Genomic DNA, 11,977 nt, shown 5'->3' with positions numbered 1-11,977 from the left:
CAAACTAAAAAAGATAAAAAAAAAAAGTGATATGATGGATCTCCCTAGAATTTTTGAAGGTTACCATACCCTTTGATAGTTTCAGCATATTTCCAACTCATATTTTCAACCTTCAAATCCTTTTCGAAGCTTATCCCAGTGTCTTTATCAATAGTAACTAAACTGAATCTATTCAGAGATCTTGCGTCTCTATAGAATAAAACTTTCATGGATTGTAATATAGCTTCTCTAGCTTGTTCTTTGGTAACATGGGCAACGTCTTCCTCTTTATCAGCAACCTTTCTCAACAAAGGAATGGCTAAATGGGCACCAAAACCGGTGGCCAAGGTTGGTGAGGAGAATTGAACACCCAATAAGTCATTATGTGCCAAGAATGGTTCATTATCACTGTTGATACCAGCCACTACCACGGCATTCCATAAAGGATTCAATTTAGATCTTCTTTGATATAATAATTTGTTCAAGTATTCATGTATGTGATTAGCCTTGAATGGGTGGCTGGCACCATCATAATCGTTCTCCACTTCCAACTCATCCAAAGCTCTTTCAATATATTGTAAATCGGAAATATCACCACTGATACCAACCACAGTATCTTTGCCGACTGGTATCAATCTTTCAATGTTACTGAACCTAGCCAATGAGCCGTATGAACCCAAATTATCAGCAGCCATTACAATACCGTTCTTATACTTTATGGCAATGACAGAAGTACCAGTGACAATTGGTTGTTGGGTATGCATCGATGGAAATTCAGTATTTTTAGCATTAGAGATTCTGTAGTCATAGTCACCGTAAGTGGCGTTATCAGGTCTGCCCCATTTAAAAGGATCGTGTTCCATGATAATTGATTTTAATAACTTGGTTCTGCTATTTTATGTTGTGAGATGTTATGATTCCTGATGCTATTTTCTGTGACTTGGGAGTAATTTATCAAAAGAAAATGAAAAAAAAAACAAGCCAAAAAAAATCAATGAAAAGTGGAACTGATTTATGACAAAAAATCGACGTTAAGTAATGAGAAAAGAAGAAGAAGACGAAGAAGAAGAATAATAATAATCCAGATCAATAGTTTTTGGCTGATGCTGTCGTTATATTTATTTTATTGATATTTTCAATAGTGGCAAAAATTCGAGGCTGCTGGAATTGAGCCCGGATGTAAATATTATGCGCACAGCGTTCCCAATAGGAGCTTATTGTAGTATGGAAAACACATATCAAAGATATAAAGCAGAAATGAGGAAACAAAAAAAAAAAAAAATTAAATAAAAAAGAAAAAGAAAAAGAAAAAGAAAAGGAAATCAAGACAACCCATAATTTGAAATCAATACTCTGAGATATTCGTAAATCGAAGGAATAGAAAAATTCTAATAGTCTTAGTATAGGCGGCGTTAGTATTGTTACATTTACAACGCTACTTCATTTGACAGGTAATCAAGACATCAATATGTGGTGTATATATATATATAATAAACAAATAGAACGAATAATGTACTTATTTCATCAAAACTTCAGCACCACCGAAATTGATATCCTCAATTTCAATATCTTCTATTGGTCTATATCTGAATCTCAAAGGTAACTCTGATCTTAAATCAATATTGGCCTTACTTTCAGGAAGAGAGACTTTTGGAGCAGCAGAAAGAGAAGCTGGCATAACGCCATTAGAAAAGAAATGTGGCTTTGAAGTAAGATCGATCTTGACTGTTTAAAGGTATTAGTATTTGAATGATTCCGTATGTTCCTTCAATTCTGCAGGCATACACATGTCTACTAGATGAGTGAATGATGTGATCAGCTTGTGTAAAATAAAGGCTGAAGATACCGCATATAAGCAAGCTAAGAACACCATTCAATGATCATGATAATATTAAGAAAACATACCCGGTATACTTCTGTTTGGAAACTTGATCATTGGAACATGCTTGGCTAATTGTTGAACTGAGCTTCTCATTTTTGATTATATTATGAATGGAATGAAAAGAATATTGAGTGTTTTGTGTAATATGCTTTTTCGAAGAATGTAATAAAAGCTGGTATATAATGATCAAATGCTTTATCACTTCCACCTTTCGCCTTTGATACATTTCATCACTATTTTTTTTTTGTTGCAGCAGAAAACCGGGGCCGTCAATGGAATTATGTGATCCACGCTGGTGGTACAAACAGTTACACCCAAAATAATACTACACAAAAATGTGCTAATATAATATATTTTTCACTAATATTCCCCCCTAAAATAAATAAATAATAATGATACCAAGAATAAAACTATAATATAACGTGCAGACGTGACAACAAACGATTATTTTTTCGATGATCTAGTCAAAATTTGATAACGGACAAAGATTTCAAGGATAGAAACCGTCAAGCTCATAATGATAATCACAATAATAACCCAAGTTATTTTATTCATATTGTTTTCAGCAATACTTTCAGAAATTACATCAATAAACTCTAGAAATACTTTACAACGATCGTTGATGACTTCCACCCTTTCTTCAATCTCCAAGTAGTCTCTAGCGGCAACGTACAACGGGTTCAAACTAGGTTCAAATGACCAGAAAAATTCAGGGATATCCAAAACGTTTGAAGATAAATTAACATCCACTCTAAGCTTAAATAATTTACCAGATTTTTTCAATAACTGTTCACGACTTATACCCAATTGTCCAGTTAGTGCCAAAATCTTTGGGAACTTAGACACTGAGTATAAAACCTCAGACATCCTAGATTCAAACCGACATAGTTTGGTAGATTGTGCAATTGCGTGAGATATTGTCATTTTGATTAGATGATCTTCAGTTTTCAATGTAATCATGTCATTGTAGATTCTCGGTACATTGGTGGTCTTATCATATTCAAAATGGAACTCCTCAGTTTCAATATCCTGCTCATGGATTTCGTTGATTAAAATATCGTCTTCGTCTTCATCAGAATATCTTGAAAAAGATAAATCTGCTAATATATTTTCCTCTTGATATTTCGTAAAGTTCCAAAATACAATCACCCCATAATTGAACAAAAATACTTCTCCATGCGCTGCTTGAAGAATAGAAGATGCCATTTCATTTGAAAGACTAGAAGGTTCTTTATAATTAAAATACTGAGGTTCATAAGGATCAAAACTATCCTCATCATTATTTTTAAAATCACTGGCGTAATTGTTACTGTTGTTATCTGAGCTTGAAATTTCTCTGTCTTTAGAAGACTCCTCTGAATATTGATTCAGAATTTCCGTTTCATTTTTCATCAATTCCTCATTCTCCTGACCTGAAAAATATTCGAAATGATAATCTCGCTGCTCAGATTTGTCCAAATAATCTTCAACACTTGCCCTTCCAACGGCATTTTTAGTATAAATATTTGACCGAACTCTATAACCATTGGTACCATCTAGTAATGGTAGTTGATAAGGAATGTATAACACTTCATCATACAACCTAGGGGAGACTTTATGAGTTTTTTTAAGAAACGCAGATGCTTTCTCAAGATTGAGGCTATCTGATACCAAATAAGCGGTAACCCTGGATAAATCTTCCTTTGTACGTGTGAAATTCTTTATTTCAGCCTTGGCTTCCTTTAAAGTTCTTTTGCTTTGAAACTTCGGTGGTTGTCGCTGTCTTTGCTGTTGAAGTTTGGCTGACACTGGTTTACCTCGTTTGTTGAAAGGAGGGGCCATAAACATATTCTTGTCTTCTGTACTTACGGGGGACTCTGGAACAAGTTGTGGTCTTCCTGGAGCCGTCTCATCATCTGAATTATCATCATCATCTTCTGGAATATAAACCAATTTTTGCGATGTCTTTGAAGTTCTAGGTGGTAATGACTGAATTAGCTGGGGAAGGAATGCTCTATCCTGAGGGGTCTTAAGCGATCTTCTATTTGATAAGCCAGATCGTGAAGGGCTTCTTCTATCAGATGAGGTTATCTGGCTATTGAATAGAGGTAAAGAACCATCGAGTTGGTTCGGATACGATCTCCGTAATGCAGAAGGAATTTCACTGGCATTTGACAAGATGTTGGAAACAGAAATATTGCTGAACTTTGAATTATGTGCTGCTTTTATTTGTTCTTGGGAAGACCGTGAACGTTGTTGTTTCTTAGAGAATCTGCTATTTTGAGCAGCCCCTGCAAATGGAGCAGAAGACCGTCTTGATGCTTGACTTCTAACATCAGTCACTAGAATAGATGGGGACCTTTTTGCTGTTGGTTTCTTGTTCTGCTCTTCACGACTGTTTGACATTGTGAAACGAGCACAATGAACGAGGATTAATAGAGATGAGATAAAACCACTGTCAGTTGTATAAACTGGTATTTTTTTTGGTTTGTGCAACCAACGCAGCGGTGCGCGTAGAACGGGATGTACACCTAAAAGCTGAAACAAAATTGAGGCACAGGTGGAACTCCTGGTGTGATTTATATACCACCAGAACTCCACTACAGTGCTACCCCCCTTCAAATATGTCTGACTTAGATAATGGCGATGGTGCCAGCTATAAAGAACAGTTACTTGACGCCAGTCGTCGTAATAACGATGACTTGTTGGCCACAATTTTTGAGGAGATAGGGGACCCAGAAAAGATAGCAGAGTTGATTAACACTGCCAAGGACCCATTGGGGAATTCGTCGCTACATTTGGCAACAAAGTATGGGAACTACCTGGCTTTGGACCTAATATTGGACCAGGAAGGAGTTGAAGTGGATCCGCAGAATAGATTGGATGGTGACACCCCTTTACACATTGCTGTCAGATACAGTCATGATGACCCCGAGTACGGAAAGTTTTTGGCAGAAGTTCTAACTGATGTTGGGGCTGACCCGAGAATAAAGAATAAGCATGGAGAAAAACCTGTGGATTTGGTAAGAGGCGAGGATCCGGAACACGAAGAATTGAGGGACATTTTGGAGCAGGCTCAATATGCCGCCATGGTTTCCAAGGATGCCGACGTCATTGATGGAGATGTCGTTCAAAATATGAATAATTTGACATTAGCAGATGGTGAAGATGGAAGTGGCTCAGAATCTCCTTCAGATTCAGATTCTGAAGAATCATCTGCCCAACCTTCTCTTCCATCCAGTATTCCACCTCCACCCCCTCCAAAATAGTAGGGAAACTCTCATAATAGCCTGTCATTTGAAGACAATGTCAGCCCTTCTATAACATTGCAAGTACTTTGCCCTTTATGCTTTTTTTTTTTTTTTTTGTCATTTTAGTACCATTTATTATACATTCATGTCACGTATCGATGGGCGTTCGTAGTGTGTTTCTATATGTATGGCATATGTACTGTATTATTCTGAGCGAAGCCTTGATAAAAGAAGCTTGGAAACACCAGGAAAGGAGCAAATAAAAAGCAACAAAGACAGAGACAATTATAACTAATACAGCAAGAGAATGTGGTGTTTGTGCTATCGCTTTATGCGCTGTTTGCCTATCAATATACCTCGGAGGTGACGGTGTTCTCGATAGAGTTATCACATGCAGCAACAGGTGACCCTTTGTCAGAATTGCAATTTATTTTTCCCTGACTTTTTCCTGCCAGGAACAGTGGAACCACAAGAAAACATCCCTCTCCCTCCCCCAGTCGAAAAAGCGTCGCGGTTTCCTAGTGCTTTCCCTCCCATCAGGTTTCCAATCATTTAATTGTGGCATTGTCAAATCTTAGGTTAGCTCCAAATTTTAACGCCTCAATTCACCTCGGCGCAGTTTAATCGTCGCGTTGAATTTATTTATTAATACAGGTAAAGCCAGGGTTTAATTCTTGATCTCGCGATGGAAAATTTGCTTTTGGATATCATATACAAATCTCAGTTACCAGACAATAATGTTAGATCACAGGCTGAGCGTGGGTTCTTTGCGGCAATCTCAGAAAACCCTTCTGCCGTGGCGAGCGCGTTGATCAATATTAGTTTAAACCAACAATCGGATCTGATTGTTAAGCAATCTGCTTTAGTTTACTTGAAAAGGGTGGTGGCTTTACATTGGTCAATTGGATTTGAAAGCTTTGCAGGTAACCCAGTCACTCAAGAAACGAAAGTCTTTATTCGCTCAAGTTTATTGAGGTTGGTCAGTGAAACTGAAACCACCAAACTTAGAAACGCTGCTAGTAATATTATTGTTATGATATCAGTTGTTGACTATCCTGATGAATGGCCAGATTTAATCAAAATTTTATATTCTCTTATCGACAACTCAAGTTCCAATGTTACTCAAAACTCACTTCTTGGTGGTTTGAATGTTCTACATGATTTATTTGATGAGCTAATCACCGAGGAGCAATTTTTCGAAGGCTTTGTTGGAGCCAACACATTGAAGTACTGTATCGAGCTTTTAGCAGCCCCATCAGCTCCAATAATTGGCTCAGATAATTATTCTTTCGTTCCATTAGTTATCAAGAACCAGGTGGCGAAATTATTTGAGGTTGTGCTCAAACAAATTCAGGGTCCAGAGGTTTTCTCAAACCCTTCAAGAGCGGCGCTTGCTGCCGAATTTTTGCCAAAGTGTTTAGAACTCATTCTCAATTTGGTCAAAGAACAATTTAATTACGTAACCGAAATTCTCAACACAAATATTAATATTCTCAATATCGAAAACGTTCTTTTCACCCATAAACTTTATGACATTTTAACCTTTATGATAGACTCTTACAAAAGGAAATTGTTTAATGACCAATCAAGGGCAATGATTCAGGAGCTTGTTGTTAATCATATTGCCAATTTGAGTAGGTTTTATTACAACATTTCGATTGCTTCTGAGGCTGAAGCAAATCCGGAAAAATTCATTGTCCATACCAAAAAAGATGAAGCTGATTTTGTTGATCCAAGCACCGCCCTAAATAATTTAGTGACGCAAATTATCCAGATAATGGGGAGCCTCTCTGATTGTTTACTTGTCAATAACCCATCATCCCTACGATCATTATTGAACAGTTTTGTTATCTTTAATACTGTTCCCATCGAGACTTACGAATTATACATTGATAACTTTAATCTTTTTGTCACTGATGAAACCGAAATGTCGGGCCTGTTCACCGTTAGAAACTCTGTTAGTGATTATTTGTCAGAGGTTCAAAGTGAGGATGCCGCAGCCTTTTTGGAAGCCTCATTAATGCTTTTGTCTGACCAATCTGTTTCTGGGAATTGGAGAAACAAAGAGTCACTTCTCAGTATGCTTGAATCACTTTTCTTAAACGAGGATGATAATACAACATTACCAGGAAATATTAGTTTTGAAGCGGTTCTCGAAAGCTTGCTCTCTCATTCCAGTAATTCCAATGAAAATCCAATGGTGATAGCCAGGTCAGTGTTAGTGCTAGCCAAGTATTTGGAAAAATTTGGCCAAAATGTCAGCAACTTTAACGAGTTGTCTTACAAAGCTCTTACAAGTAACTTGAGTACTGCCGCTAACATAAAAAATAGTGATGTCATCAAAGCTGATGGTATTGCTAATGATGCAAATTTTGATAAAGAAAGTAATGATTGTATCAAAATAATTCAATCGGCTGCTTTGATTTCTCTTACTTATTTCAACAGCTTCTTGAAATTTGATGACAAAAGCTTGAATGTCCAGATACAACACGTCATTCATCAAATAATGCATTTCTTAGTTGATGAAGCTGAGGAAGATACCCCTGCCGTTTTACTCGAGTCTTTAACGATTTCTATTAATATTGATTTGAAGAGCTCTCAGGCCGGTACTGATGACATTACTTTAATTTTCAAGATTGCCGGGGTCGATTTCTCTAACATTATGAACGTCCAGACTGCCAAAGATAGTTTAGAAACTTTATTGACTGATATTGCCGAAGAAGATTACTTAAAACAATGCGAGTTTGGTTTGCCTTCCTTGATTGAAATTTTAAACGAAAGCAAAGCTACTGGTGATAATATTGAGTTTTCACCTAAATTGTACATGGCTCTAGAATTGTTAAATATCTTCATTGACAATCGCCCATCTGAGCGTGATTTGCCAGAATCATTGTTCAACTTTATATTCGCTCCTCTTACTGGTTTATTAATCCATTCAGTTGATGATCAAATTTTACAAATTGGTGGCGAAGTGTTTAATACTGTTTTAGTGAATGCTAACGAACGGTATTTCTTGGACTTCAAAAGTAATGCTAATAAAAATGGGATCCAGATCGCGTTGCAAATTTTGGAGAAATTCTTATCACCAACTTTGTCTGATAGTGCTGCTATGAGCGTTGGGTCCATTGTTGTCAGCATTGTACAAAAATTCAAGTATCAATTGAATGATTATATGCCAAAGATCTTGGAATCAGCAACCAGAAGATTGCTAATCGCCAACCATCCAATAATCATTGAAAACTTGATGACAGTGTTCTGTTATTTGGTGTTATTATCCCCAGAGGAGACTTTGAATTTCTTGGGATCGTTGAGCTTCCCATTTTTTGAACCCCCAACCCCAGGAGCTGCTAAATATGATAATCTGCCTGTTGAGAAAAAGAATGGTATCGAGGTGGTATTGCCAATTTGGTTAGATAGTTTTACTAGTACGGGCGGGGCCGAAAAAATCAAACAAAATGTAAATGCGTTAGGCAAGATATTTTTAGCCAAAGATTCTAGAGTGGAGAACTTGATCGTGAAAGGAGACTTGATCCCAAATCAAAATAATCCAGATATTATCATAACTAGATCAATGGCTAAAAAGATGCCAATGAACTTCACCCAAATCTCAGCCTCCACCAAGATTCTTAAATTGTTTCTTCAAGAGTTGAGTTTCCTATCACAGCAACCTGATACCAATGATTATGTCACTACTACTGAAGAAGTTGCCGCTGGTGGTGACGAAGATGAATGGGAAGATGTTGGAGATATTGGAATTCCTACTTTTAACAAGTTAAAGTCATTTGTGGAAGATGATGAGAAAAACACATCGTTGGATGATGAATCTTCTCAAGATTTGAAGATTATCATTACCAGTTTCTTGAAAGAGTGTATCCAATCTGGGGGTGATTTCCAAAAGTTCTACGAACAATTGAATGATAATGAGAAGAAAACGATTGCCACAACAATGTGTTGATTGTAAATTATACATAAATATTTTTCCAAGCTTTTACCTAATAATCGTTTATTTGCTGATGTGGTTCTCATATCTTATTAAACTCTAGAAATAATCTATTAATTTTTTAATTTCCGATGGGAAATTGTCTGTAGTGTTCTTGACCCAGCCACCAAGCTGATTTTGACATAGTGTCTTTGCTGCTTCTCTTTCTTTATTTGACTGTTTTATGAATGCATAATCCAATTTTTCCAGGACATTTGGTATAATTGGAATCGCAAGCTCCGTTAGTTTTCTTCGGGATATTACCGAAGAGCTTGCAGAACTTACACAATTCTTTTCTTTCTTTGATTTACAGCCTAGTTTGACTCCACTGTTGATGACTTCGTGCACGACAATGGGGTTTTTACCACCTTTGATCATATTGGTGTTTGGAAACTTTTGATAATCCGCCAAATATACAATCGCATTCATAGACGGCACCTGGTCAGCATCATGCTTAGAATATTGGAATTTTTTCTCTGTCGGAAGGATCTCATAATGTCTTAGCAAATAGGCACCACCATCGCTCTGCAAGTTGGGATCAGTTTGAAGCCTAGTCTTGAAACACCTAATTATATCCTCACAATTACTAGGTTGTAGCCGAGGTTTGGGAATCACTAACCATCGTAAAAATGAATTCTTCGGGCTAATTAGTAGAGACGTGACACAGTTAAGAATACCTATATATTGTTTCAATGTCAACTTATCTGAACAAGACTTTGACAATGATACCGGAGAATCAGGTCGACCTGGCTTGGTACGCACCAGACCCTCTTCTGAATAATGATTTCTTCCTCTAATTATTCCATTATTGTCTTTACCGGTTTTCAATCTTTTCACAGGAGTTTGCCACGCTTCAACATCGTTGCCATTATCATCTGCTAGTGAAACTTTCAAACTTGCATCTCCACAAGGCAATTCAGAAATATATAATGCCAACTCCACATCATCTTTAATCTTATACATAAATCCTGGCTCCCTTTGTTGCTTCATCAAAATTGATTCGTGTTTTATATTATTCAGTGGCATTTTAGGATGTTTCCCTTCCAATCGAAGGATCTCATTGATCAAATAATAATTAAACATTCGAAGCGCCAAAATCTCGGCGTGTGAATCGTGCACCAACCGTCCTTTTGCAGAATTCCTATCAATAAACTCAACCGGAAGAGATTTTACCCCAGTAGCAAGAGTGAGCACTCTGATTTCGGGGGTTTCCGAAAGGGTTTTACCATTAATCACCGCAACAACGCTCGCCAACACCGTCCATTCGTTGACCCCATTAGATCGGGTTGCAGGCTTACCTTTTGCAGTCATTTTACGGAATTCATTTAGAACTTCAGTGGCAATTAGATCACCAAGGAATATTGATATGTCATCTTGACAAATCATTTGATTTGCTGTTGTTTTGTTCTGGTTGTGATCGGGGGTAGCAGAGAAGATTCATGCGGACTGATTTTTCAAATATATCCCTAATGCATTATGTTAGGGTGTTGTTGCTCATGTTCACAAAACCATTGATTTTTTTTAGGTTAACCTTATTATATAAAATGTGAATGTTTTACCTTACTGGTTCAACAAAATGGATAAACAAAGATTTATCCAGATTTATTATATTTTGGCAACAAACCAGATGTTCGTTTGATCTACAGTTGTGTGGTCCTCAGAAGACTCTAGATAAATAAACATATATTACAACATGGCCCATTTTTTTTTTTTTTTTTCCTTTTTTTTCCTTCATTTTTACTGTTAATCAACTCTACCGGCTTCCATTCATTTATAAGCCTTTTGCTTCAACTGACCTTTCCTTTTCATTTCGATGGCTTTCTTATATGGGGGAGCTGTTGGCGATTGCACAGGATCTAAACTGACTCTGGCAACACTATGATCGAGAGAATAAGTGGCATCAGAATCGTAGCTTGATAAATCACCGCAGGCTACAAATGGTGCAATATGACGTTCTTCAGTTGGCAAGTAATTTTCTAACTTGTCACCCAACTTGTTCTTTCTTGCAATGCTGGCATCTTCAAAGAACTCTTCGGTTGATTGATTCAACTTCAACTGTGGAGTCCATCCAGGAATAGGAGTGTAGTTTCTGCAAACAATGAAAGCCTCCAACGAAGTACCTCTAGAGGCTCTTGGCTTGGCACAAATGACATTTTCAAACAAGTATCCTAGCTGAGCATACATCAAATCAATATCTCTTCCTCTGAAAATCTTAGCCACAAAAGTTCCACCAGGCTTCAATAAACATGTAGTCAATTGAAGTGCCGACAAGATCAATTGTGCTTGAATATATTCATCTAGATCATGTAAACCTGTGACATCAGGAGCACCGTCACTACAGATGAAGTCTGCTGGCTCACCACCAAAAATGTCCAAAATCTTTGACAAAGTCTTTGGATGGGTGATGTCGGCTTGCAACGTTGTAACCCCTTTGATCGGAGACATTGGTTGCAAATCGACGGCCACGATCTTTGGTTCAGATTCTCCATCGACATTCTTTTCATAGATTTCCCGGGATAAGACCTGGGACCATGATCCCGGTGCTGCACAAAGATCAACGACTCTTCTTACTCCTTTGAACAATTGAAATTGCTCATTCAACTGCAATAATTTGAACGCCGATCTGGCTCTCCAACCTTCTTCCTTGGCCTTTCTTTTTTGAGAGTGTCAGTAATCACAACAAAACAACAAAACATTGACATGAACAAAAAGAAAACACATACCTATAATACAAATCTCTCTTATCCTTACTGCTTTTACCCATGGCGCGTTATCTATCACAATCAGAGGCCGCTTGGTGAAGCTCACGATGGGATTGAATTTTGGCATAAAATTTTTTTGATGATCACGTGCAAAATTCCCCCAAATTGAATTTTTGGGTGAAAAATTTATGAGAAATCGGTGATG

At 37.2% G+C, this 11,977-nt stretch overlaps 7 protein-coding genes across 7 annotated transcripts; 2 read left to right on the top strand and 5 right to left on the bottom strand. All coding sequences in view use genetic code 12, as the record gives it.

Moving 5' to 3' along the window:
* Positions 1-44: 44 nt before the first annotated feature.
* Positions 45-842, bottom strand: PRE4 (proteasome core particle subunit beta 7; the record flags this gene model as incomplete). Its single annotated transcript, XM_064998111.1, has 1 exon — positions 45-842. The coding sequence occupies one exon, from the start codon at positions 840-842 to the stop codon at positions 45-47; it is 798 nt and encodes a 265-aa protein (XP_064854183.1).
* Positions 843-1,495: 653 nt separating this feature from the next.
* KGD4 (alpha-ketoglutarate dehydrogenase subunit KGD4) lies at positions 1,496-1,954 on the bottom strand (the record flags this gene model as incomplete). The annotated part of the gene is made up of 2 exons (XM_064998110.1): positions 1,496-1,704; positions 1,885-1,954. 2 exons carry the CDS (start codon positions 1,952-1,954, stop codon positions 1,496-1,498), a joined length of 279 nt encoding a protein of 92 aa, XP_064854182.1.
* Positions 1,955-2,305: 351 nt separating this feature from the next.
* Positions 2,306-4,246, bottom strand: RMD8 (Rmd8p; the record flags this gene model as incomplete). The annotated part of the gene is made up of 1 exon (XM_064998109.1): positions 2,306-4,246. One exon carries the CDS (start codon positions 4,244-4,246, stop codon positions 2,306-2,308), a length of 1,941 nt encoding a protein of 646 aa, XP_064854181.1.
* Positions 4,247-4,464: 218 nt separating this feature from the next.
* Positions 4,465-5,109, top strand: ANK1 (ankyrin repeat-containing protein ANK1; the record flags this gene model as incomplete). Its single annotated transcript, XM_064998108.1, has 1 exon — positions 4,465-5,109. The coding sequence occupies one exon, from the start codon at positions 4,465-4,467 to the stop codon at positions 5,107-5,109; it is 645 nt and encodes a 214-aa protein (XP_064854180.1).
* A 667-nt stretch (positions 5,110-5,776) lies between these two features.
* Positions 5,777-9,046, top strand: KAP114 (karyopherin KAP114; the record flags this gene model as incomplete). The annotated part of the gene is made up of 1 exon (XM_064998107.1): positions 5,777-9,046. One exon carries the CDS (start codon positions 5,777-5,779, stop codon positions 9,044-9,046), a length of 3,270 nt encoding a protein of 1,089 aa, XP_064854179.1.
* Positions 9,047-9,130: 84 nt separating this feature from the next.
* Positions 9,131-10,456, bottom strand: TAD1 (tRNA-specific adenosine deaminase; the record flags this gene model as incomplete). The annotated part of the gene is made up of 1 exon (XM_064998106.1): positions 9,131-10,456. One exon carries the CDS (start codon positions 10,454-10,456, stop codon positions 9,131-9,133), a length of 1,326 nt encoding a protein of 441 aa, XP_064854178.1.
* Positions 10,457-10,837: 381 nt separating this feature from the next.
* Positions 10,838-11,834, bottom strand: TRM7 (tRNA methyltransferase TRM7; the record flags this gene model as incomplete). Its single annotated transcript, XM_064998105.1, has 2 exons — positions 10,838-11,723; positions 11,794-11,834. 2 exons carry the CDS (start codon positions 11,832-11,834, stop codon positions 10,838-10,840), a joined length of 927 nt encoding a protein of 308 aa, XP_064854177.1.
* Positions 11,835-11,977: the final 143 nt, after the last annotated feature.

The sequence above is a fragment of the Saccharomycopsis crataegensis genome (assembly GCF_037102585.1).
Source record: "Saccharomycopsis crataegensis DNA, jcf7180000000084, whole genome shotgun sequence".
NCBI lineage: Eukaryota > Fungi > Ascomycota > Saccharomycetes > Ascoideales > Saccharomycopsidaceae > Saccharomycopsis > Saccharomycopsis crataegensis.
This window is presented reverse-complemented; position numbering and strand designations above follow the sequence as displayed.